This window comes from Oncorhynchus clarkii, chromosome 26 (assembly GCF_045791955.1).
Source record: "Oncorhynchus clarkii lewisi isolate Uvic-CL-2024 chromosome 26, UVic_Ocla_1.0, whole genome shotgun sequence".
Lineage (NCBI taxonomy): Eukaryota > Metazoa > Chordata > Actinopteri > Salmoniformes > Salmonidae > Oncorhynchus > Oncorhynchus clarkii.
Window position 1 is genome coordinate 13948545 of NC_092172.1, and position 25656 is coordinate 13974200.

At 48.0% G+C, this 25656-nt stretch overlaps 1 protein-coding gene across 1 annotated transcript in view; it reads right to left on the reverse strand.

Annotated features, from left to right (window-relative positions):
• Nucleotides 1-271: 271 nt before the first annotated feature.
• LOC139384882 (immunoglobulin superfamily DCC subclass member 3-like) overlaps nt 272-25656 on the reverse strand; it is a 121814-nt gene continuing 96429 nt past the window's right edge. Inside the window, exons 8-14 of the mRNA XM_071129781.1 lie at nt 21257-21504; nt 8133-8297; nt 7659-7847; nt 7257-7361; nt 6813-6948; nt 6485-6710; nt 272-1283 (exon numbers count right to left, since the gene is read on the reverse strand). Coding sequence (XP_070985882.1) covers nt 1104-1283; nt 6485-6710; nt 6813-6948; nt 7257-7361; nt 7659-7847; nt 8133-8297; nt 21257-21504 — 1249 coding nt within the window. The 3' untranslated portion in view covers nt 272-1103. The remainder of the gene's footprint in view (nt 1284-6484; nt 6711-6812; nt 6949-7256; nt 7362-7658; nt 7848-8132; nt 8298-21256; nt 21505-25656) is intronic.

The window sequence follows — 25656 nt, forward strand, 5'->3', positions numbered from 1 at the left end:
AGCAACTAAGATTCAAATAAAACAAAGAGAAAATATCTCACGCAAACACGATGGAAAACTATGAAAAATGTCTTTTACAAGTAGAATTCATACAACAATATCATCTGTCAACTTGCATGAGGTACTGACATATCCACAAACAGCAATTCATCGACGGAGGGAAGCCAGGAGCTCTCACAACAGAAGTACATGTTTCATTATGAAAGAAAGAACAACTACAACATTGTTATCTTGAGGTAGAACGTGGACTTCAGCGTTTTGAAGTGCTTTCCGTTAGATTTTTTTTCTTCTTTTTCCCCCCGCTTCGACAAGCAGGAGAGCGGCGGTTCTTGACATCTGAGGTAGCGTGGCACCTGTTCTCGTGTTTTACGAACCGATCGCTCTACATGTAAAAGTAACTGAACGCAGGGGGAAAAGACGGATCCAAAAGGTTTCCCACGTCACATTCATTCCGGCTGAGGTAGGTTTTTGTTGAATCCTAAGGTTCACAGAGCCAAGTTAAGAACCTGTATGAAGGCCGAGAACTAATAAAAAAACCATTGATATCACTGAAAAGAAAAGTCCTGAGACAGAGAATATATGAAATCACTGGAAGAAGGCCTTAAGTCTTTGTTGGATGCGTTTGTGGAATCCTTGCTAGGCTGAGAGGAGGCAGCAGTCTTTGACATTGAAAGAAAAAGTAGAAATAAGACCAATAACTTAGAACCATTTTGTGAGATAGTAGAGGAATAAAAACATATTCGACTATGAGATAAAATGATGAGTGTATAACAAAGACATTCTGGACATCTATTCTGTGTGCTGCCGGCAACCAGAAAATGAAGGAAGTAAAAAAACTAAACAAGAACACTTAATTCACCTGCCAAAGCTAAAACCTAGCTGTCCATCACAAAAGCACACCAAAAGCCTAGGCCGGGGACACCTCCAAGAATGAGTCCAAGACCCTATAACTTTTCCAGAGGCGACTTATTTAACTTACCAATAATACAATTCTTTGCACAAAGAAAATCTAATATGAAAAGAAATACTTCGGTCGACCTGAGTGTGATACGAGTCTGAGGTGACACTGTGACCGTGTCACAGACTTGACGTTCATGCTTCTATCAGGTCTGGTTCTGCTGGGTGACCCCAGCCACAGCCCTGTCACTGGCCGCCCGGCCCTCTGCTGGAGGCCTCTGGAACTGCGTCTCTCTGACCCCCTCCACCACAAGGCTGAAGTCAACCAGCGGCAGAGTGGACAACTGGGTCTCGTTCAGCGCACAGGACATCCGGGATCTATCCAACTGGAAACACACACACACACAGTAATGTAGTTAAAGATGGAATGAGTAGTAGGGGAAACAGAGCCGCTGTCCGCCCACTGGCGTTGTTATTGTTTTGTTGACGAGGTGAGGAGCATTGTGCTGGAAAAAATTGCAGTACAAATTGTTCTGTTCTACCGCCTGTGCAATGATGCCAGAGGGAAAAAACTGTGTTAGTTGTTTGCAGTAACTATGTTGTTGTTGTAATATCGTTAACGGCCATTGCAGTATCACCAATTAACGATTCCAGCTTCAATATGGGAATATACAGTTGAAGTCAGAAGTTTACATGCACTTAGGCTGGAGTCATTAAAACTCGTTTTCCAACCACTATACACATTTCTTGTTAACAAACTATAGTTTTGGCAAGTCAGTTAGGACATCTACTTTGTGCATGGCACAAGTCATTTTCCAACAATTGTTTACAGACAGATTATTTAACTTATAATTCACTGTATCACAATTCCAGTGGGTCAAAAGTTTACATACACTAAGTTGACTGCGCCTTAAAACAGCTTGGAAAATTCCAGAAAATTATGTTATGGCTTTAGAAGCTTCTGATAGGCTAATTGACATAATTTGAGTCAATTGGAGGTTTACCCGTGGATGTATATCAAGGCCTACCTTCAAACTCAGTGCCTCTTTGCTTGACATCATGGGAAAATCTAACTAAATCAGCCTAGACCTCAGAAAAAACATTGTGGACCTCCACAAGTCTGGTTCATCCTTGGGAGCAATTTCCAAACGCCTGAAGGTACCACGTTCATCTGTACAAACAATAGTATGCAAGTATAAACACCATGGGACCACGCAGCCGTCATACCGTTCAGGAAGGAGACGTGTTCTGTCTCCTAGAGATGAACGTACTTTGGTGCGAAAAGTGAAAATCAATCCCAGAACAACAGGACCTTTAGAAGATGCTGGAGGAAACAGGTACAAAAGTATCTATATCCACAGTAAAACAAGTCAAAAATCTACATAACCTGAAAGGCCGCTCAGCAAGGAAGAAACCACTGCTCCAAAACCGCCACAAAAAAGCCAAACTACGGTTTGCAACTGCACATGGGGATAAAGATCGTACTTTTTGGAGAAATGTCCTCTGGTCTGATGAAACAAAAATATAACTGTTTGGCCATAATGACCATCGTTATGTTTGGAGGGAAAAGGGGGAGGCTTACAAGCTGAAGAACACCATCCCAACCATGAAGCATGGGGGTGGCAGCAAAATTTTGTGGAGGTGCTTTGCTGCAGGAGCGACTGGTGCACTTCACAAAATAGATGGCATCATGAGGAAAGACAATTATGTTGACATTTTTGTATTTTTTTATTTCACCTTTATTTAACCAGGTAGGCTAGTTGAGAACAAGTTCTCATTTACAACTGCGACCTGGCCAAGATAAAGCATAGCAGTGTGAACAGACAACAACAGAGTTACACATGGAGTAAACAATTAACAAGTCAATAACACAGTAGAAAAAAAGGAGAGTCTATATACATTGTGTGCAAAAGGCATGAGGAGGTAGGCGAATAAATACAATTATGCAGATTAACACTGGAGTGATAAATGATCAGATGGTCATGTGCAGGTAGAGATACTGGTGTGCAAAAGAGCAGAAAAGTAAATAAATAAAAACAGTATGGGGATGAGGAAGGTAAATTGGGTGGGCTATTTACCGATGGACTATGTACAGCTGCAGCGATCGATTAGCTGCTCAGATAGCAGATGTTTGAAGTTGGTGAGGGAGATAAAAGTCTCCAACTTCAGTGATTTTTGCAATTCGTTCCAGTCACAGGCAGCAGAGAACTGGAAGGAAAGGCGGCCAAATGAGGTGTTGGCTTTAGGGATGATCAGTGAGATACACTTGCTGGAGCGCGTGCTACGGGTGGGTGTTGCCATCGTGACCAGTGAACTGAGATAAGGCGGAGCTTTACCTAGCATGGACTTGTAGATGACCTGGAGCCAGTGGGTCTGGCGACGAATATGTAGCGAGGGCAAGCCGACTAGAGCATACAGGTCGCAGTGGTGGGTGGTATAAGGTGCTTTAGTAACAAAACGGATGGCACTGTGATAAACTGCATCCAGTTTGCTGAGTAGAGTATTGGAAGCTATTTTGTAGATGACATCACCGAAGTCGAGGATCGGTAGGATAGTCAGTTTTACTAGGGTAAGTGTGGCGGCGTGAGTGAAGGAGGCTTTGTTGCGGAATAGAAAGCCGACTCTAGATTTGATTTTAGATTGAAGATGTTTGATATGAGTCTGGAAGGAGAGTTTACAGTCTAGCCAGAAACCTAGGTACTTATAGATGTCCACATATTCTAGGTCGGAACCATCCAGGGTGGTGATGCTAGTCGGGCGTGCGGGTGCAGGCAGCGAACGGTTGAAAAGCATGCATTTGGTTTTACTAGCGTTTAAGAGCAGTTGGAGGCCACGGAAGGAGTGTTGTATGGCATTGAAGCTCGTTTGGAGGTTAGATAGCACAGTGTCCAAGGAAGGGCCAGAAGTACACTGCTCAAAAAAATTAAGGGAACACTAAAATAACACATCCTAGATCTGAATGAATGAAATATTCATGGATTTGGAGTGACACTCAAAATTACAGTGGAAAACTACACTACAGGCTGATCCAACGTTGATGTAATGTCCTTAAAACAAGTCAAAATGAGGCTCAGTAGTGTGTGTGGCCTCCACGTGCCTGTATGACCTCCCTACAACGCCTGGGCATGCTCCTGATGAGGTGGCGGATGGTCTCCTGAGGGATCTCCTCCCAGACCTGGACTAAAGCATCCACCAACTCCTGGACAGTCTGTGGTGCAACGTGGCGTTAGTGGATGGAGCGAGACATGATGTCCCAGATGTGCTCAATTGGATTCAGGTCTGCGGAACGGGCGGGCCAGTCCATAGCATCAATGCCTTCCTCTTGCAGGAACTGCTGACACACTCCAGTCACATGAGGTCTAGCATTGTCTTGCATTAGGAGGAACCCAGGGCCAACCGCACCAGCATCTGGTCTCACAAGGGGTCTAAGGATCTCATCTCGGTACCTAATGGCAGTCAGGCTACCTCGAGCACATGGAGGGCTGTGCGGCCCCCCAAAGAAATGCCACCCCACACCATGACTGACCCACCGCCAAACCGGTCATGCTGGAGGATGTTGCAGGCAGCAGAACATTTTCCACGGTGTCTCCAGACTCTGTCATGGCTGTCACGTGCTCAGTGTGAACCTGCTTTCATCTGTGAAGAGCTCAGGGCGCCAGTGGCGAATTTGCCAATCTTGGTGTTCTCTGGCAAATGCCAAACGTCCTGCACGGTGTTGGGCTGTAAGCACAACCCCCACCTGTGGACGTCGGGCCCTCATACCACCCTCATGGAGTCTGTTTCTGACCGTTTGAGCAGACACATGCACATTTGTGGCCTGCTGGAGGTCCTTTTGCAGGGCTCTGGCAGTGCTCCTCCTGCTCCTCATTGCACAAAGGCGGAGGTAGCGGTCCTGCTGCTGGGTTGTTGCCCTCCTACGGCCTCCTCCACGTCTCCTGATGTACTGGCCTGTCTCCTGGTAGCTCCTCCATGCTCTGGACACTACGCTGACAGACACAGCAAACTTTCTTGTCACAGCTCGCATTGATGTGCCATCCTGGATGAGCTGCACTACCCGAGCCACTTGTGTGGGTTGTAGACTCCGTCTCATGCTACCACTAGATTGAAAGCACCACCAGTATTCAAAAGTAACCAAAACATCAGCCAGGAAGCATAGGAACTGAGAAGTGGTCTGTGGTTGCCACCTGCAGAACCACTCCTTTATTGGGGGTGTCTTGCTAATTGCCTATAATTTCCACCTGTTGTCTATTCCATTTGCACAACAGCATGTGAAATGTACTGTCAATCAGTGTTGCTTCCTAAGTGGACAGTTTGGATTTCACAGAAGTGTGATTGACTTGGGGTTACATTGTGTTGTTTAAGTGTTCCCTTTATTTTTTTGAGCAGTGTATACAGAATGGTGTCGTCTGCGTAGAGGTGGATCAGGGAATCGCCCGCAGCAAGAGCAACATCATTGATATATACAGAGAAAAGAGTCAGCCCGAGAATTGAACCCTGTGGCACCCCCATAGAGACTGCCAGAGGACCGGACAACATGCCCTCCGATTTGACACACTGAACACTGTCTGCAAAGTAGTTGGTGAACCAGGGAAGGCAGTCATTAGAAAAACCGAGGCTACTTAGTCTGCCGATAAGAATATGGTGATTGACAGAGTTGAAAGCCTTGGCCAGGTCGATGAAGACGGCTGCACAGTCCTGTCTTTTATCGATGGCGGTTATGATATCGTTTAGCACCTTGAATGTGGCTGAGGTGCACCCGTGACCGGCTCGGAAACCAGATTGCACAGCGGAGAAGGTACGGTGGGATTCGAGATGGTCAGTGATCTGTTTGTTGACTTGGCTTGGACATATTGAAGCAACATCTCAAGACATCAGTCAGGAAGTTAAAGCTTGGTCGCAAATGGGTCTTCCAAATGGACAATGACCCCAAGCATAATTCCAAAGTTGTGGCAAAATGTCTTAAGGGCAACAAAGTCACGGTATTGGAGTGGCCATCACAAAGCCCCGACCTCAGTCCTATAGAATATTTGTGGGCAGAACTGAAAAAGCATGTGCAAGTAAGGAGGCCTACAAACCTGACTCAGTTACACCAGCTCTGACAGGAGGAATGGGCCAGAATTCACCCAACTTATTGTGGGACGCTTGTGGAAGGCTACCCGAAACGTTTGACCCAAGTTAAACAATTTAAAGGCAATGCTACCAAATACTAGTTGAGTGCATGTAAACTTCTGACCCACTGGGAATGTGATGAAAGAAATAAACGCTGAAATAAATAATTCTCTCTACTATTATTCTGACATTTCACATTCTTAAAATAAAGTGGTGATCCTAACTGACCTAAAACAGGGACTTTTTACTGGGATTAAATGTCAGGAATTGTGAAAAACTGAGTTTAAATGTATTTTTCTAAGGTGTATGTAAACTTCCGACTTCAACTGTAGAAAAAGGCCAATCTAATGTAAATCTAACGTAAATCTAACGTAAATCTAGCGTAAATCTAGCCCATTGCATCATTCTAGACTTCATAGCATAAATTGAACTCTTATGACTTGATTTCAGTTGACTTGGTGTCAGGCCCTCTACTCACCATGCGTGAACTGTCTGCTAGGTCTCCACAGTGGGACGGGCCTGAGAAGAGTCTCTCCAGCTCGTTGCTGTCTCCCCTGCTCTTTCCAGCAAGGCTGCCATTCCCTTCCATGCCTGATCTGCTCACCCCGTTTAAGGCCAGGGCCCCCTGGGAGGTGGAGGACAACTCCAGGGCAATGTTACGCCCGGCCTGGGGGGTGGCCTGCACTGTCTTACACGTCATCAACCTGGAGGAACACAATTCCCACAAAAACCCACCGTCAGGCCCCCTGCCAGGATCAAGCCCACACAGACACACATAGTCCCCTTGTTGTTGCACCAATACTCACCTCCCCCTGTAGCTGAACATGAGGAAGAGCATGCAGAATACGATGCAGGTGACTCCTATATGGATGCCGATGATGATTCCGGTTGTAGAGGTCTTGCTCTGTTCATCTTTCACACAGTCACAGGGGGTGTTCAGCACTGTAGACACACACACACGGCCCAGTAAGGACAACAGCTATGCCACGCAGCACAGTGACACACACATACACACAGAGAAACAATGCCCACAGCACAGAGCTGTCATACAGTACACCCACAATCTAATCTAGTGCTGCCAGCCAGACTACCAATGCTGTGGCAGCATGGAGTGATCCAGTCAAACGGAGAGCTGTAAACACACAACAGCAGCCTGCATGAGGCCTCTTCAACGCTGCTCTGAAAAGATTACAGGACGTGTGAGCCCTGGTCTGCGTGGGTGTTTGTGTTTGTGTGCGGCAGGAAGTCACCTGATTTCTCCACAGCCTCCTTCAGTGAGACGAAGCGCATGGTGGCGTTGCCATCTCCGTGTTGGTTGAAGGCCAGAACCTTAATCTCATACACCAGGGTTGGATCTGAGGAGAGGAGGAACAGAGAGAGAGAGAGAGATAGAGAGAGAGATAGAGAGAGAGAGAGAGAGAGAGAGAGATAGAGATAGAGAGAGAGAGATAGAGAGAGAGACAAAGAGAGATAGAGAGAGAGAGAGAGACAGAGAGAAGTTGAAACATATAGCTTATATGAATAGAGTTGGCTTCTAATGTACAATCACTCAAGGCATCACGTTAAACACATTGACCGTGTAACAATCCCTTCAACACATCTCCATGGATCATCCTTTCCCCCAGCCCCCAGCCCATGTCCCCCTGTCTCACCCAGCTGGGTGATGTTGTACTGGGTGACGTTGCGGGTGAAGGTGAGTGGTCCGGTGAAGAGGGGGGTGTGGACCCTCCTGTAGTACAGCCTGAAGCCCTCATGTTGGCCCATCTTAGAGGATGGCTCCCACACCGCCTGCACCACACTGCTGTTCAACAATTTAATGAACAGTGACGGGGGTGCTGGCACTGAAACACACACGGTGGTGTTAGAATCCACTAAACATCCACATAACAAAAATAACCTACATGATATATTAAACTAAACACAAGCCGTCAGGCTTTAGTACTTTCTCAGTATATCTCAGTCAGGTATGTGGCTACTGTACTACAGACTCCTGTAGGTGTTTTACAGAACCTTTACAATAAACAACTCATAAAAACCTTTTTTTGGTCCATGTAATTACCACCAGTTAAGTGAGCGTTTATGTGTGTGTGTGTATGTGTGAAAGTGTGTGCGTTCCCAAGGCACACCTTCGCCCAGCGTGCTCTCGGTGGCGCTCTCAGAGGGCTTGCTGGCTCCGCGGGACGTGTAAGCCTTCACATAGAAGGTATAGCCGGTGGAGGGCTCCAGATCACCCACGACCTGCTGTAGAGTCACCTTACTGACGGCTTCCTGGTACTCCATCTCCACAGGGTCTGAAGGGGGAGGGAGAAAGAGATGGTTTAATTGAACTGCTTTTTGTACACAGTAAAAAAATAACTGCTTCCACCACATGTGTTTTTAGGGGGTAGATCAACTTTAATATTGCAGATAGATTGTGGCGTAGATCAACTTTTATATTGCAGATAGATTGTGGCTTCCATCAATGTAATTATTTCCAATCCCCCATATTTATATATATATTTGTAAATATATATATATATATAGTATATAAAATAAAATATTATTTTAAATATTTATACATAATATTAGTAATATTTATAGTTGAAGTCGGATGTTTACATACACCTTAGCCAAATACATTTTAAACTCAGCTTTTCACAATTCCTGACATTTAATCCTAGTAAAAATTCCCTGTCTTAGGTCAGATAGGATCACCACTTTATTTAAAAAATGTGAAATGTCAGAATAATAGTAGAGAGAATTATTTATTTAATATTTTATTTAATTCATCACATTCTCAGTGGGTCAGAAGTTTACATACACTCAATTACTATTTGGTAGCATTGCCTTTAACTTGTTTAACTTGGGTCAAGCGTTTCGGGTAGCCTTCCACAAGCTTCCCACAGTAAGTTGGGTGAATTTTGGCACATTCCTCCTGTCAGAGCTGGTGTAACTGAGTCAGGTTTGTAGGCCTCCTTGCTCGCACACTCTTTTTCAGTTCTGCCCACATTTTTTTTATAGGATTGAGGTCAGGGCCTTGTGATGGCCACTCCAATACCTTAACTTTGTTGCCCTTAAGACATTTTGCCACAACTTTGGAAGTATGCTTGGGGTCATTGTCCATTTGGAAGACCCATTTGGGACCAAGCTTTAACTTCCTGACTGATGTCTTGAGATGTTGCTTCAATATATCCACATAATTGTCTTTCCTCATGATGCCATCTATTTTGTGAAGTGCACCAGTCCCACCTGCAGCAAAGCACCCCCACAACATGATGCTGCCACCCCCGTGCTTCACGGTTGGGATGGTGTTCTTCAGCTTGCAAGCCTCCACCTTTTCCTCCAAACATAACAATGGTCATTATGACCAAACAGTTATATTTTTGTTTCATCAGACCAGAGGACATTTCTACAAAAAGTACGATCTTTCTCCCCATGTGCAGTTGCAAACCGTAGTTTGGCTTTTTTGTGGCGGTTTTGGAGCAGTGGCTTCTTCCTTGACGAGCAGCCTTTCAGGTTATATCGATATAGGACTTGTGTTACTGTGGATATAGATACCTTTGTACCTGTTTCCTCCAGCATCTTCACAAGGTCCTTTGCTGTTGTTCTGGGATTGATTTGCACTTTGCTCACCAAAGTATGTTCATCTCTAGGAGACAGAATGCGTCTCCTTCCTGAGCGGCATGACGGCTGCGTGGTCCCATGGTGTTTATACTTGCACTATACTATTGTTTGTACAGATGAACGTGGTACCTTCAGGCATTTGGAAATTGCTCCCAAGGATGAACCAGACTTGTGGAGGTCTACATTTTTTTTTCTGAGGTCTTGGCTAATTTCCTTTGATTTTCCCATGATGTCAAGCAAAGAGGCACTGAGTTTGAAGGTAGGCCTTGAAATACATCCACGGGTAAACCTCCAATTGACTCAAATGATGTCAATTAGCCTATCAGAAGCTTCTAAAGCCATGACATAATTTTCTGGAATTTTCCAAGCTGTTTAAAGGCACAGTCAACTTAGTGTATGTAAACTTCTAACCCACTGGAATTGTGATACAGTGAATTATAAGTGAAATAATCTGTCTGTAAACAATTGTTGGAAAAATGACTTGTGTCATGCACAAAGTCGATGTCCTAACCGACTTGCCAAAACTATAGTTTGTTAACAAGAAATTTGTGGAGTGGTTGAAAAACAAGTTTTAATGACTCCAACCTAAGTGTATGTAAACCTCCGACTTCAACTGTACACATATATACCATATACATATATATTTACCCCTAACCCTCCACCCCTCCCCTTATTGGAGTAAACTAATGGACAACAACACTTAGGCTCCTACTTCCAACTTATACATACTATATACATTTTAAGGACACAGACTTTTTCCACAGCCATTTACTTAACTTCTCAGTCCAAGTGTTACCTGAACAACAACAAAAATGTATTGACCCAAACATTGCTCCAACTTGAGAAAACGTAGGCAAAAATGCAGTAAATGTAAAAATGACATGTTTGCTCAATGTTTGTCTCATTTGTGAGTGTGCGTGCTGACATGTGTGTATCTCTATGGGTGTGTGAGTGTACTTGGACCAAAAATGTTAGTAAACAAAAAAAGGCGGTGGAACTAGTTACTTAATAATAATTAGTTGAAACAATTAGATTTTTGTTTTAGAGTGTACTGTCAGGATTGCATCATTTGGTAATAGGGGCTGTGACTGTGAACAACAGAGCTGTGTGAATCGAGGGGGTGGCTCTAGGTGAGTGCTTGTTCAATTTGAAGAGAGAAGGCGGGTGTAGGGGGAGGGGGTTACAGTGCGTTATGGCCCTTAAGTCAAGTTCCTCATCCATAACCACTATCTACCTCCAGCCCTCAGCCCATTGGGGCAGCCTGTCTTTAGTAGGTCATTAAAGCAGTTCCTATAGGCTAGCCCCTGGGGCCTTCAATTATACATCTGATAGTACTACAGAGGAGAGAGCAGCAGCTGTGTCTGGGTGACGTACTCCTTCACCGCTGCACACACACCCATAGAGATACACACATGTCAGCACGCACACTCACACACCCATAGAGATACACACATGTCAGCACGCACACTCACACACCCATAGAGATACACACATGTCAGCACGCACACTCACACACCCATAGAGATCCACACATGTCAGCACGCACACTCACACACCCATAGAGATACACACATGTCAGCACGCACAATCACACACCCATACAGATACACACATGTCAGCACGCACACACACACACACACACACACACACCCATACAGATACACACATGTCAGCACGCACACACACACACACACACACACACACACACACACACACACACACACACCCATACAGATACACACATGTCAACACACACACACACACACACACACACACACACACACACACACACACACACACACACACACACACACACACACACACACACACACACACACACAGATACACACATGTCAGCACGCACGCACACTCACACACCCATACAGATACACACATGTCAGCACGCACGCACACACACACACACACACACACACATGTCAGCACGCACACACACACACACACACACCCATACAGATACACACATGTCAGCACGTACACACACACACACACACACCCATACAGATACACACGTCAGCACGCACACACACCCATACAGATACACAAATGTCAGCACGCAACAACGCACACACACACACACCCATACACACCCATACAGATACACACATGTCAGCAAGCAACAACGCACACACACACACACACACACACACCCATACACACCCATACAGATACACACATGTCAGCAAGCAACAACGCACACACACACACACACACACACACACACACACACACACACCCATACAGATACACACATGTCAGCACGCACGCACACTCACACACAAAAACACATGCCAACATAACCTTTAGTCTAATTTAATTATCAATTAAAAGCCACTTTTATGTCTCCTCTACATGAAGGATGGGGATGGCAGAGCGTCCATCCAACCTACTGTTGCTGGAGAAACAGGTGTTCTGTTACCATACGTCCTCACTGCTCTCTCCTCTCTCATGCTGTCTGTCTACGGCTCTCTCCTCTCTCCTGCTGTCTGTCTACGGCTCTCTCCTCTCTCCTGCTGTCTGTCTACTGGTCTCTCCTCTCTCCTGCTGTCTGTCTACTGCTCTCTCCTCCCTCCTGCTCTGTCTACGGCTCTCTCCTCTCTCCTGCTGTCTGTCTACTGCTCTCTCCTCTCTCCTGCTGTCTGTCTACTGGTCTCTCCTCTCTCCTGCTGTCTGTCTACGAATCTCTCCTCTCTCCTGCTGTCTGTTTCCTGCTCTCTCCTCTCTCCTGCTGTCTGTTTACTGCTCTCTCCTCTCTCCTGCTGTCTGTTTACTGCTCTCTCCTCTCTCCTGCTGTCTGTCTACGGCTCTCTCCTCTCTCATGCTGTCTGTCTACGGCTCTATCCTCTCTCCTGCTGTCTGTCTACGGCTCTATCCTCTCTCCTGCTGTCTGTCTACGGCTCTCTCCTCTCTCCTGCTGTCTGTCTACTGGTCTCTCCTCTCTCCTGCTGTCTGTCTACTGCTCTCTCCTCCCTCCTGCTCTGTCTACGGCTCTCTCCTCTCTCCTGCTGTCTGTCTACGGCTCTCTCCTCTCTCATGCTGTCTGTCTACGGCTCTATCCTCTCTCCTGCTGTCTGTCTACGGCTCTATCCTCTCTCCTGCTGTCTGTCTACGGCTCTCTCCTCTCTCATGCTGTCTGTCTACGGCTCTATCCTCTCTCCTGCTGTCTGTCTACGGCTCTATCCTCTCTCCTGCTGTCTGTCTACGGCTCTCTCCTCCCTCCTCTCTCCTGCTGTCTGTCTACGGCTCTCTCCTCTCTCATGCTGTCTGTTTACTGCTCTCTCCTCTCTCCTGCTGTCTGTTTACTGCTCTCTCCTCTCTCCTGCTGTCTGTTTACTGCTCTCTCCTCTCTCCTGCTGTCTGTTTACTGCTCTCTCCTCTCTCCTGCTGTCTGTCTACGGCTCTCTCCTCTCTCATGCTGTCTGTCTACGGCTCTATCCTCTCTCCTGCTGTCTGTCTACGGCTCTATCCTCTCTCCTGCTGTCTGTCTACGGCTCTCTCCTCCCTCCTCTCTCCTGTTGTCTGTCTACGGCTCTCTCCTCTCTCATGCTGTCTGTCTACGGCTCTCTCCTCTCTCCTGCTGTCTGTCTACGGCTCTCTCCTCTCTCATGCTGTCTGTCTACGGCTCTCTCCTCTCTCCTGCTGTCTGTTTACGGCTCTCTTCTCTCTCCTGCTGTCTGTTTACTGCTCTCTCCTCTCTCCTGCTGTCTGTCTACTGCTCTCTCCTCCCTCCTGCTGTCTGTCTACTGCTCTCTCCTCCCTCCTCTCTCCTGCTGTCTGTCTACTGGTCTCTCCTCTCTCCTGCTGTCTGTCTACTGCTCTCTCCTCCCTCCTCTCTCCTGCTGTCTGTCTACTGCTCTCTCCTCTCTCCTGCTGTCTGTCTACGGCTCTCTCCTCTCTCCTGCTGTCTGTCTACGGCTCTCTCCTCTCTCCTGCTGTCTGTTTACGGCTCTCTTCTCTCTCCTGCTGTCTGTTTACTGCTCTCTCCTCTCTCCTGCTGTCTGTCTACTGCTCTCTCCTCCCTCCTGCTGTCTGTCTACTGCTCTCTCCTCCCTCCTCTCTCCTGCTGTCTGTCTACTGGTCTCTCCTCTCTCCTGCTGTCTGTCTACTGCTCTCTCCTCCCTCCTCTCTCCTGCTGTCTGTCTACTGGTCTCTCCTCTCTCCTGCTGTCTGTCTACTGCCCTCTCCTCCCTCCTCTCTCCTGCTGTCTGTCTACTGCTCTCTCCTCTCTCCTGCTGTCTGTCTACTGCCCTCTCCTCCCTCCTCTCTCCTTCTGTCTGTCTACTGCTCTCTCCTGTCTCCTGCTGTCTGTCTACTGCTCTCTCCTCTCTCCTGCTGTCTGTCTACTGCTCTCTCCTCCCTCCTCCTCTCTCCTGCTGTCTATCTACTGCTCTCTCCTCTCTCCTGCTGTCTGTCTACTGCTCTCTCCTCCCTCCTCCCTCCTGCTGTCTGTCTACTGCTCTCTCCTCCCTCCTCTCTCCGTCTGTCTGTCTACTGCTCTCTCCTCTCTCCTGCTGTCTGTCTACTGCTCTCTCCTCCCTCCTGCTGTCTGTCTACTGCTCTCTCCTCTCTCCTGCTGTCTGTCTACTGCTCTCTCCTCTCTCCTGCTGTCTGTCAACTGCTCTCTACTCCCTCCTCTCTCCTGCTGTTTGTCTACTGCTCTCTCCCCCATCCTGCTGTCTGTCTACTGCTCTCTCCTCCCTCCTGCTGTCTGTCTACTGCTCTCTCCTTCCTCCTCTCTCCTGTTGTCTGTCTACTGCTCTCTCCTCCCTCCTGCTCTGTCTACTGCTCTCTCCTCTCTCCTGCTGTCTGTCTACTGCTCTCTCCTCCCCCTGCTGTCTGTCTACTGCTCTCTCCTCCCTCCTCTCTCCTGTTGTCTGTCTACTGCTCTCTCCTCCCTCCTCCCTCCTGCTGTCTGTCTACTGCTCTCTCCTCCCTCCGTCTGTCTGTCTACTGCTCTCTCCTCTCTCCTGCTGTCTGTCTACTGCTCTCTCCTCCCTCCCTCCTGCTGTCTGTCTACTGCTCTCTCCTCTCTCCTGCTGTCTGTCTACTGCTCTCTCCTCTCTCCTGCTGTCTGTCTACTGCTCTCTCCTCTCTCCTGCTGTCTGTCAACTGCTCTCTACTCCCTCCTCTCTCCTGCTGTTTGTCTACTGCTCTCTCCCCCATCCTGCTGTCTGTCTACTGCTCTCTCCTCCCTCCTCCCTCCATCGATTTACTTCCGGCGCCGACAGAGATGGCCGCCTCGCTTCGCGTTCCTAGGAAACTATGCAGTTTTTTGTTTTTTTACGTGTTATTTCTTACATTAGTACCCCAGGTCATCTTAGGTTTCATTACATACAGTCGAGAAGAACTACTGAATATAAGATCAGCATCAACTCACCATCAGTACGACCAAGAATATGTTTTTCGCGACGCGGATCCTGTGTTCTGCCTTACAAACAGGACAACGGAGTGGATCCTATGCAGCGACCCAAAAAAACGACTCCGAAAGAGAGGGAAACGAGGCGGTCTTCTGGTCAGACTCCGGAGACGGGCACAGCGCGCACCACTCCCTAGCATTCTTCTTGCCAATGTCCAGTCTCTTGACAACAAGGTTGATGAAATCCGAGCAAGGGTAGCATTCCAGAGGGACATCAGAGACTGTAACGTTCTTTGCTTCACGGAAACGTGGCTTACTGGAGAGACGCAATCCGAAGCGGTGCAGCCAACAGGTTTCTCCACGCATCGCGCAGACAGGAAAAAACATCTTTCTGGTAAAAAGAGGGGCGGGGGCGTATGCCTTATGACTAACGTGACATGGTGCGATGAAAGAAACATACAGGAACTCAAATCCTTCTGTTCACCTGATTTAGAATTCCTCACAATCAAATGTAGACCGCATTATCTACCAAGAGAATTCTCTTCGATTATAATCACAGCCGTATATATCCCCCCCCAAGCAGACACATCGATGGCTCTGAACGAACTTTATTTAACTCTCTGCAAACTGGAAACAATTTATCCGGAGGCTGCATTCATTGTAGCTGGGGATTTTAACAAGGCTAATCTGAAAACAAGACTCCCCAAATTTTATCAGCATATCGATTGCGCAACCAGGGGAGGAAAGACCTTGGACCATTGTTACTCTAACTTCCGCGACGCATATAAGGCCCTGCCCCGCCCCCCTTTCGGAAAAGCTGACCACGACTCCATTTTGTTGATCCCTGCCTACAGACAGAAACTAAAACAAGAGGCTCCCACGCTGAGGTCTGTCCAACGCTGGTCCGACCAAGCTGACTCCACACTCCAAGACTGCTTCCATCACGTGGACTGGGAGATGTTTCGTATTGCGTCAGATAACAACATTGACGAATACGCTGATTCGGTGTGCGAGTTCATTAGAACGTGCGTTGAAGATGTCGTTCCCATAGCAACGATTAAAACATTCCCTAACCAGAAACCGTGGATTGATGGCAGCATTCGTGTGAAACTGAAAGCGCGAACCACTGCTTTTAATCAGGGCAAGGTGTCTGGTAACATGACCGAATACAAACAGTGCAGCTACTCCCTCCGCAAGGCTATCAAACAAGCTAAGCGCCAGTACAGAGACAAAGTAGAATCTCAATTCAACGGCTCAGACACAAGAGGCATGTGGCAGGGTCTACAGTCAATCACGGACTACAGGAAGAAACCCAGCCCAGTCACGGACCAGGATGTCTTGCTCCCAGGCAGACTAAATAACTTTTTTGCCCGCTTTGAGGACAATACAGTGCCACTGACACGGCCTGCAACGAAAACATGCGGTCTCTCCTTCACTGCAGCCGAGGTGAGTAAGACATTTAAACGTGTTAACCCTCGCAAGGCTGCAGGCCCAGATGGCATCCCCAGCCGCGCCCTCAGAGCATGCGCAGACCAGCTGGCCGGTGTGTTTACGGACATATTCAATCAATCCCTATACCAGTCTGCTGTTCCCACATGCTTCAAGAGGGCCACCATTGTTCCTGTTCCCAAGAAAGCTAAGGTAACTGAGCTAAATGACTACCGCCCCGTAGCACTCACATCCGTCATCATGAAGTGCTTTGAGAGACTAGTCAAGGACCATATCACCTCCACCCTACCTGACACCCTAGACCCACTCCAATTTGCTTACCGCCCAAATAGGTCCACAGACGATGCAATCTCAACCACACTGCACACTGCCCTAACCCATCTGGACAAGAGGAATACCTATGTGAGAATGCTGTTCATCGACTACAGCTCGGCATTCAACACCATAGTACCCTCCAAGCTCGTCATCAAGCTCGAGACCCTGGGTCTCGACCCCGCCCTGTGCAACTGGGTACTGGACTTCCTGACGGGCCGCCCCCAGGTGGTGAGGGTAGGCAACAACATCTCCTCCCCGCTGATCCTCAACACTGGGGCCCCACAAGGTTGCGTTCTGAGCCCTCTCCTGTACTCCCTGTTCACCCACGACTGCGTGGCCACGCACGCCTCCAACTCAATCATCAAGTTTGCGGACGACACAACAGTGGTAGGCTTGATTACCAACAACGATGAGACGGCCTACAGGGAGGAGGTGAGGGCCCTCGGAGTGTGGTGTCAGGAAAACAACCTCACACTCAACGTCAACAAAACTAAGGAGATGATTGTGGACTTCAGGAAACAGCAGAGGGAACACCCCCCTATCCACATCGATGGAACAGTAGTGGAGAGGGTAGCAAGTTTTAAGTTCCTCGGCATACACATCACAGACAAACTGAATTGGTCCACTCACACAGACAGCATCGTGAAGAAGGCGCAGCAGCGCCTCTTCAACCTCAGGAGGCTGAAGAAATTCGGCTTGTCACCAAAAGCACTCACAAACTTCTACAGATGCACAATCGAGAGCATCCTGGCGGGCTGTATCACCGCCTGGTATGGCAACTGCACCGCCCTCAACCGTAAGGCTCTCCAGAGGGTAGTGAGGTCTGCACAACGCATCACCGGGGGCAAACTACCTGCCCTCCAGGACACCTACACCACCCGATGTCACAGGAAGGCCATAAAGATCATCAAGGACATCAACCACCCGAGCCACTGCCTGTTCACCCCGCTATCATCCAGAAGGCGAGGTCAGTACAGGTGCATCAAAGCTGGGACCGAGAGACTGAAAAACAGCTTCTATCTCAAGGCCATCAGACTGTTAAACAGCCACCACTAACACTGAGTGGCTGCTGCCAACACACTGACACTGACTCAACTCCAGCCACTTTAATAATGGGAATTGATGGGAAATGATGTAAATATATCACTAGCCACTTTAAACAATGCTACCTTATATAAATGTTACTTACCCTACATTATTCATCTCATACGCATACGTATATACTGTACTCTATATCATCGACGGTATCCTTATGTAATACATGTATCACTAGCCACTTTATACTATACTATGCCACTTTGTTTACATACTCATCTCATTTGTACATACTGTACCCGATACCATCTACTGTATCTTGCCTATGCTGCTCTGTACCATCACTCATTCATATATCCTTATGTACATATTCTTTATCCCCTTACACTGTGTACAAGACAGTAGTTTTGGAATTGTTAGTTAGATTACTTGTTATTACTGCATTGTCGGAACTAGAAGCACAAGCATTTCGCTACACTCGCATTAACATCTGCTAACCATGTGTATGTGACAAATAAAATTTGATTTGATTTGATTTTGATTTTCCTGCTCTGTCTACTGCTCTCTCCTCCCTCCTCTCTCTTGCTGTCTGTCTACTGCTCTCTCCTCTCTCCTGCTGTTTGTCTACTGCTCTCTCCTCTCTCCTGCTGTCTGTCTACTGCTCTCTCCTCCCTCCTCCTCTCTCCTGCTGTCTATCTACTGCTCTCTCCTCTCTCCTGCTGTCTGTCTACTGCTCTCTCCTCCCTCCTCCCTCCTGCTGTCTGTCTACTGCTCTCTCCTCTCTCCTCTCTCCTGCTGTCTGTCTACTGCTCTCTCCTCTCTCCTGCTGTCTGTCAACTGCTCTCTACTCCCTCCTCTCTCCTGCTGTTTGTCTACTGCTCTCTCCCCCATCCTGCTGTCTGTCTACTGCTCTCTCCTCCCTCCTGCTCTGTCTACTGCTCTCTCCTCCCTCCTCTCTCTTGCTGTCTGTCTACTGCTCTCTCCTCTCTCCTGCTGTTTGTCTACTGCTCTCTCCTCTCTCCTGCTGTCTGTCTACTGCTCTCTCCTCCCTCCTCCTCTCTCCTGCTGTCTATCTACTGCTCTCTCCTCTCTCCTGCTGTCTGTCTACTGCTCTCTCCTCCCTCCTCCCTCCTGCTGTCTGTCTACTGCTCTCTCCTCCCTCCTCTCTCCGTCTGTCTGTCTACTGCTCTCTCCTCTCTCCTGCTGTCTGTCTACTGCTCTCTCCTCCCTCCTGCTGTCTGTCTACTGCTCTCTCCTCTCTCCTGCTGTCTGTCTACTGCTCTCTCCTCTCTCCTGCTGTCTGTCTACTGCTCTCTCCTCTCTCCTGCTGTCTGTCAACTGCTCTCTACTCCCTCCTCTCTCCTGCTGTTTGTCTACTGCTCTCTCCCCCATCCTGCTGTCTGTCTACTGCTCTCTCCTCCCTCCTGCTCTGTCTACTGCTCTCTCCTCCCTCCTCTCTCTTGCTGTCTGTCTACTGCTCTCTCCTCTCTCCTGCTGTTTGTCTACTGCTCTCTCCTCTCTCCTGCTGTCTGTCTACTGCTCTCTCCTCCCTCCTGCTCTGTCTACTGCTCTCTCCTCCCTCCTGCTCTGTCTACTGCTCTCTCCTCCCTCCTCTCTCTTGCTGTCTGTCTACTGCTCTCTCCTCTCTCCTGCTGTTTGTCTACTGCTCTCTCCTCCCTCCTGCTCTGTCTACTGCTCTCTCCTCCCTCCTGCTCTGTCTACTGCTCTCTCCTCCCTCCTCTCTCTTGCTGTCTGTCTACTGCTCTCTCCTCTCTCCTGCTGTCTGTCTACTGCTCTCTCCTCCCTCCTGCTCTGTCTACTGCTCTCTCCTCCCTCCTGCTCTGTCTACTGCTCTCTCCTCCCTCCTCTCTCCTGCTGTCTGTCTACTGCTCTCTCCTCCCTCCTCTCTCCTGCTGTCTGTCTACTGCTCTCTCCTCTCTCCTGCTGTCTGTCTACTGCTCTCTCCTCTCTCCTGCTCTGTCTACTGCTCTCTCCTCCCTCCTGCTCTGTCTACTGCTCTCTCCTCCCTCCTCTCTCTTGCTGTCTGTCTACTGCTCTCTCCTCTCTCCTGCTGTCTGTCTACTGCTCTCTCCTCTCTCCTGCTGTCTGTCTACTGCCCTCTCCTCCCTCCTCTCTCCTGCTGTCTGTCTACTGCTCTCTCCTCCCTCCTCTCTCCTGCTGTCTGTCTACTGCTCTCTCCTCTCTCCTCTCTCCTGCTGTCTGTCTACTGCTCTCTCCTCTCTCCTGCTGTCTGTCTACTGCTCTCTCCTCCCTCCTGCTGTCTGTCTACTGCTCTCTCCTCCCTCCTCTCTCCTGCTGTCTGTCTACTGCTCTCTCCTCCCTCCTGCTGTCTGTCTACTGCTCTCTCCTCCCTCCTCTCTCCTGCTGTCTGTCTACTGCTCTCTCCTCCCTCCTGCTGTCTGTCTACTGCTCTCTCCTCCCTCCTCTCTCCTGCTGTCTGTCTACTGCTCTCTCCTCCCTCCTCTCTCCTGCTGTCTGTCTACTGCTCTCTCCTCTCTCCTGCTGTCTGTCTACGGCTCTCTCCTCCCTCCTCTCTCCTGCTGTCTGTCTACTGCTCTCTCCTCTCTCCTGCTGTCTGTCTACTGCTCTCTCCTCCCTCCTGCTGTCTGTCTACTGCTCTCTCCTCCCTCCTCTCTCTTGCTGTCTGTCTACTGCTCTCTCCTCTCTCCTGCTGTCTGTCTACTGCTCTCTCCTCTCTCCTGCTGTCTGTCTACTGCTCTCTCCTCCCTCCTCTCTCCTGCTGTCTGTCTACTGCTCTCTCCTCTCTCCTGCTGTCTGTCTACTGCTCTCTCCTCCCTCCTGCTGTCTGTCTACTGCTCTCTCCTCCCTCCTCTCTCCTGCTGTCTGTCTACTGCTCTCTCCTCTCTCCTGCTGTCTGTCTACTGCTCTCTCCTCTCTCCTGCTGTCTGTCTACTGCTCTCTCCTCCCTCCTGCTGTCTCCTGTTTTTTCATTCGCTACCTCTTACTCTTTTCTTTTTTCTCTCCCCTGCTATCTCCTTCTCCTTTTAGCTCCCTCCTTCCTTATCTCCCTCCCTTCTGCTTTCTCCTTTCACAGAAAGGGCACAAGGGAAGAGAAGCTAGAGGAGGGGTAACTCTGGAAGAGAAGCTGTAGTCAGCCCTGGGGGAGCCAGCCTCCCCTCCCCAGCACAGCCACCTGGTGCCCCATACAGTCTACACCCACCACTCCATAACACACAGAACACTCGACCTACTGTAGATACCACACTCCCTACTGTTCTGTATCATCTCTACCACACGCTGAGGACAGCCATCCCATTAACCTCAGTAAAATAACATAAGTCACGTAGAGAGCTAATGCATGTAAGCAGGTGACAGCTAGATGGTAGAGCATGTACTGACTGGATAACATCTCCCCATAGTGAACCAGTTCACCTGAGGCAGAGCAGTATTGTGTGTTCCAGTGGTGTGTTAGAGACGGTGCTACCCACAAACCTGTGGTCCTGCGGATGTGGAGCACGTAGCCGATGATCTCCTGAGTGTCCTGGGCAGACTCCTTCCAGGACACCTGGATGGCGTTGGGTGAGAGGGCCTCGGCCCGCACCACACTGGGCATCCCTGGCAGGCCGTCTGCCCACAGCACGGTGAGACGGGCACTGGCCTGGGTGGAGCCGGCGCTGTTCTCAGCGATGCACTGGTAGATGGCTTCGTCCTCCTGACTGATGCCATAGATGGTCAGCGTGCTTGAGGAAGAAGAGGGGGGGGGGGGGGGGGAAGAGGAGGACGAGGTGGAGGGAAGAAGGAGGGGTAAAAGAGGAGGGAGGAAAGTAGACACAGGAAAGACGTGAGTCTCTGGTTTGCAGCGAGAAGGATTAGGATATTATTGGGTAGTGCAGAGAAAGCAAACAGAAAGCTCTCAGAGATGATTATTGATTTCAAAGATGACTGTATTGTGCGTGCGGTGGCATTTTCTGAGCAAAACAAAGCCGGCAGAAGCTGACAAGGGCTTTGTTTAAAAACTCTCACAGCGGGCAGTCAAGCAAACAATAGAATACTGTATGAAATCCTTCTGTGTAGCATCTGAATCAAAGTATTATTATTTACAGCAGTGGTGGGGCATTTCTGTTAGCCGGTTCCTGTTTGTGTCAGTCCTGAGCAGATACACTGTCACTACAGAATGAGCCTGCTGGATGTGGCATCGTAATACGACAGGTAATAAACACAACAATCAAAACAAAAACAAGCACTGTCTGTGTACAGTAGGATTGTGTGTGTGTGTGTGTGTAGATGTGAATGGTGCCTTACTGTATCTTCCAAGAATGAAAATGCTAATCCTCCCCCCTTTTCCCTCTTTACCTCCCTCCCTCCCTCGTTACTTGAGGATGGGATGGAGGTGGGGGCGCACACCAAACTCCCCCTGTTTAAAAATGTTCTCGCCCCACCCTTCTTCCCTCTGCCTCTCTTCCAATCCCTCCTTCCTCCCTCTATCTGCCGCTGCTGGAGGATGGCTTGATGGGGTGTGTGTGCTTGTGTGTGTGTAGGATGGGTTGATGGTGTGTGAGGGGTGGAGGGCATAGGGGGTGAATTATTAGAGCCGAATACATAATCATCCGCTCTTCTCCTAAAATAAAAGATTTAACACGGAGGAGCATAATATGGAAATGAACCCCTCCAGCATATTGCATTTTTTGGGGGGATAGACACTGACAGCTAGTGTGAGGAGTGCGTTTTTGAAAAGCTTCAAGGTGGGAGTGTAAGATCAATGACTGTTGCAAATAAATGGAGGATTTATTATTATTTTTTTTTTATGCCTTATGCATTTCTCACATTGTGCCTGCGGATTAGGTCTGCTATTCTACAGAAAGGCCTCAGACACAAACTTCAATCTATCTCCTCTCTCCATATCATTGTCTGTCGGACTCCAGTTGACTTAGATATGTCGGCAGCTGTTTAAACGGGCTGGTGGTGTCCCCACAGACAGATGGGCCACATCCGTCTTCACTACCTTTCCAGGGCACCTCACTGAAACAGGGAAGTCCAGGAGTCAGGGACCAGTTTGTTCATGCTGTAGGCGTGTGGTCTCTGAGAACTGTGGGTGTTCTATCGGGTTTTCCGATTCAAAGTCGTTGTCAAGACTGAAGGGACACACAACATGAGCATAAGGACAAGATCATAGTGTACCTTTAAGGTCGTTGGTTTGAATCCCCGAGCCGACTAGATGAAACTGACTTAAATGTAAATGCCTAAACTGTACTCCTCACAATAGAACCCCACAGTGGAGGTGTCATAATACCCATAAAACCTAGCGGTCAAACAAGGAAATGGTTCCAATAGTTTTTCCCATAGGGGATGTTAGAAACACTTAAAATAAGGGCTGTGTTTCGTGTAGGTTTACCCTGGTGTGACGTTTGGACAACCATGTCAATCTCTCTCGGACAAGGTGACTTTTATCAATATATTCAGCTCTCAGATTTGAACATGAAATTAGCATCAAAGTAGACAGCATGCAAGATTACAAATCCCGGCAAGATCCTGCACGCCATCTCTACCTGGCATGTTTGCTAACAGGTCAATTAAAAAAAACACAGCCAATTTATTAATTACTACATTTTGCTAACATTAGATAGTTAATCCAGAGATTCTTACCTTGCCTTGATTTGTCAGTCTGGTCCAGATCATCATGGCATTTGCAGTTCTTTATGATAGCCACATTAGCAGCTAATTTGCATTTAATTTGTTGGGGGTAAATACAGTCCCTTTGTCCGGGAGAGGTTTGCACGTTTATCAAAACATCACACCAGGGCAAGCTTGCATGAAACACGGCCCTTATTTTAAAATCCCCTATGGGAAAAATGAATGGTGGAAAAACGATTGGAACCATTTCCCTGTTTGACCGCTAGGTTTTATGGGTATTATGACTCATATTATGGTACTATATGAGAAACCATGAGGAAAGAGAATATAGTCCAGTTTATTTACAGAAGTAAAGGACAGTGACTTTATATACCTGACGTTTCACAAGTGAAGGGGCGGAGGGGACTGGTGTTGGTCTTACAGTTCAATGAACATTATACTGTATGAAGTATGATGAGTGGATCATTCGATTACCTTTTAATAATTGATGGTATATGAATGAGCGGCTTCAGTGGTCCACTGGTTTCAGTGGAGAGAGAGAGATTGAAAGAGAGAGACAAAGAGAGAGAGAGAGAGAGACAAAGAGAGAGAGAGAGACAAAGAGAGAGAGAGAGAGAGAGAGAGAGGGCCATTATTCCAGAGAGGATAGGTTGGTCCAGTCTGCCAGGTGGAATCAGTCTCACCGGGCCTGTCTAGTTTCACTCTCCTGATGGGTCATGGCTAGAAAGAATGCATTTTTTTGCATTTTAGCTCACCCTAACCCTTTTCCCCACGTGAACCTAATTCTCCTAACCTGCTGCGTAAGTTGTCCTAGCCTGCTACGTAAGTTGTCCTAGCCTGCTGCGTAAGTTGTCCTAGCCTGCTGCGTAAGTTGTCCTAGCCTGCTACGTAAGTTGTCCTAACCTGCTGCGTAAGTTGTCCTAGCCTGCTGCGTAAGTTGTCCTAGCCTGCTGCGTAAGTTGTCCTAGCCTGCTGCGTAAGTTGTCCTAGCCTGCTGCGTAAGTTGTCCTAACCTGCTGCGTAAGTTGTCCTAACCTGCTGCGTAAGTTGTCCTAGCCTGCTGCGTAAGTTGTCCTAGCCTGCTGCGTAAGTTGTCCTAGCCTGCTGCGTAAGTTGTCCTAGCCTGCTGCGTAAGTTGTCCTAACCTGCTGCGTAAGTTGTCCTAGCCTGCTGCGTAATTTGTCCTAGCCTGCTGCGTAAGTTGTCCTAGCCTGCTGCGTAAGTTGTCCTAGCCTGCTGCGTAAGTTGTCCTAGCCTGCTGCGTAAGTTGTCCTAGCCTGCTGCGTAATTTGTCCTAGCCTGCTGCGTAAGTTGTCCTAGCCTGCTACGTAAGTTGTCCTAACCTGCTACGAAAAGTCAAATCTGACACAAGCTGTATGCTTTCTAGTCAAAACCCTCCTGAGGCACATCGTCCTTCTCCTTCTCCAAAAGGGGGCGCCGGACATTTGACCGGCAACATTTTAATTCACCGGACATTAGAGACATTTACATCCCAAGGATCCCGGATTGCACGGACCCAATTGAATCTCGACTTACATAGTACAAGCAATGAGGGAAAGGTAGGTAGCTGTATTAGCCGTCTTCATATGTATATACTGTATTCTAATCAAGGCTCATATAACTACTGCTGTACACAAATGTTCTATTCATGTACTGCCCATAATGTCTATAGACACCATCACACTGTACATATATATTTAGATTCCAGACGCCGACATTGCTTGTTCTATTATTTATATATTTCTTAATTCCTTTCTTTTCATTTTTTGAATTTGCCTGTGTAGTTTTGTTTTGTTAGGTATTACTGCGCTGTTGAAGCTAGGAACATACGCATTTCGCTACACCCGCGACAGCATCTGCAAAATATGTGTACGCGACAAATAAAATATCATTGAATTTCATTTGAATTGACATTTTTACTAGAATCAGTGTTGTTGCTAGAAAATCCCACGACCATATAAGAGAACAGAGTTGAGCACTCAGCTAGCGAAATTCCTGCCTCTCTTCCCAGAGAACTTTTGCTTTGAGGGTGGATGTGTCTGAGACCAGACTTATAACGTGACTCCTGTGCTGAACTCTCTTCAGCAGCTCCGACTACCAACCACTGGGCAGGCAGGCAGACTGAGGAACCGGATGCTGCTGCTCTCTGGGTTTGTGTCAATCATCTAACAGATCCCACAGAGAGTCTTTGACTGGAGGAAGAAATAATCTATAGCTACTGCAGTCAGAGGAACAATGGCATCACACAGGAGGACAACCAA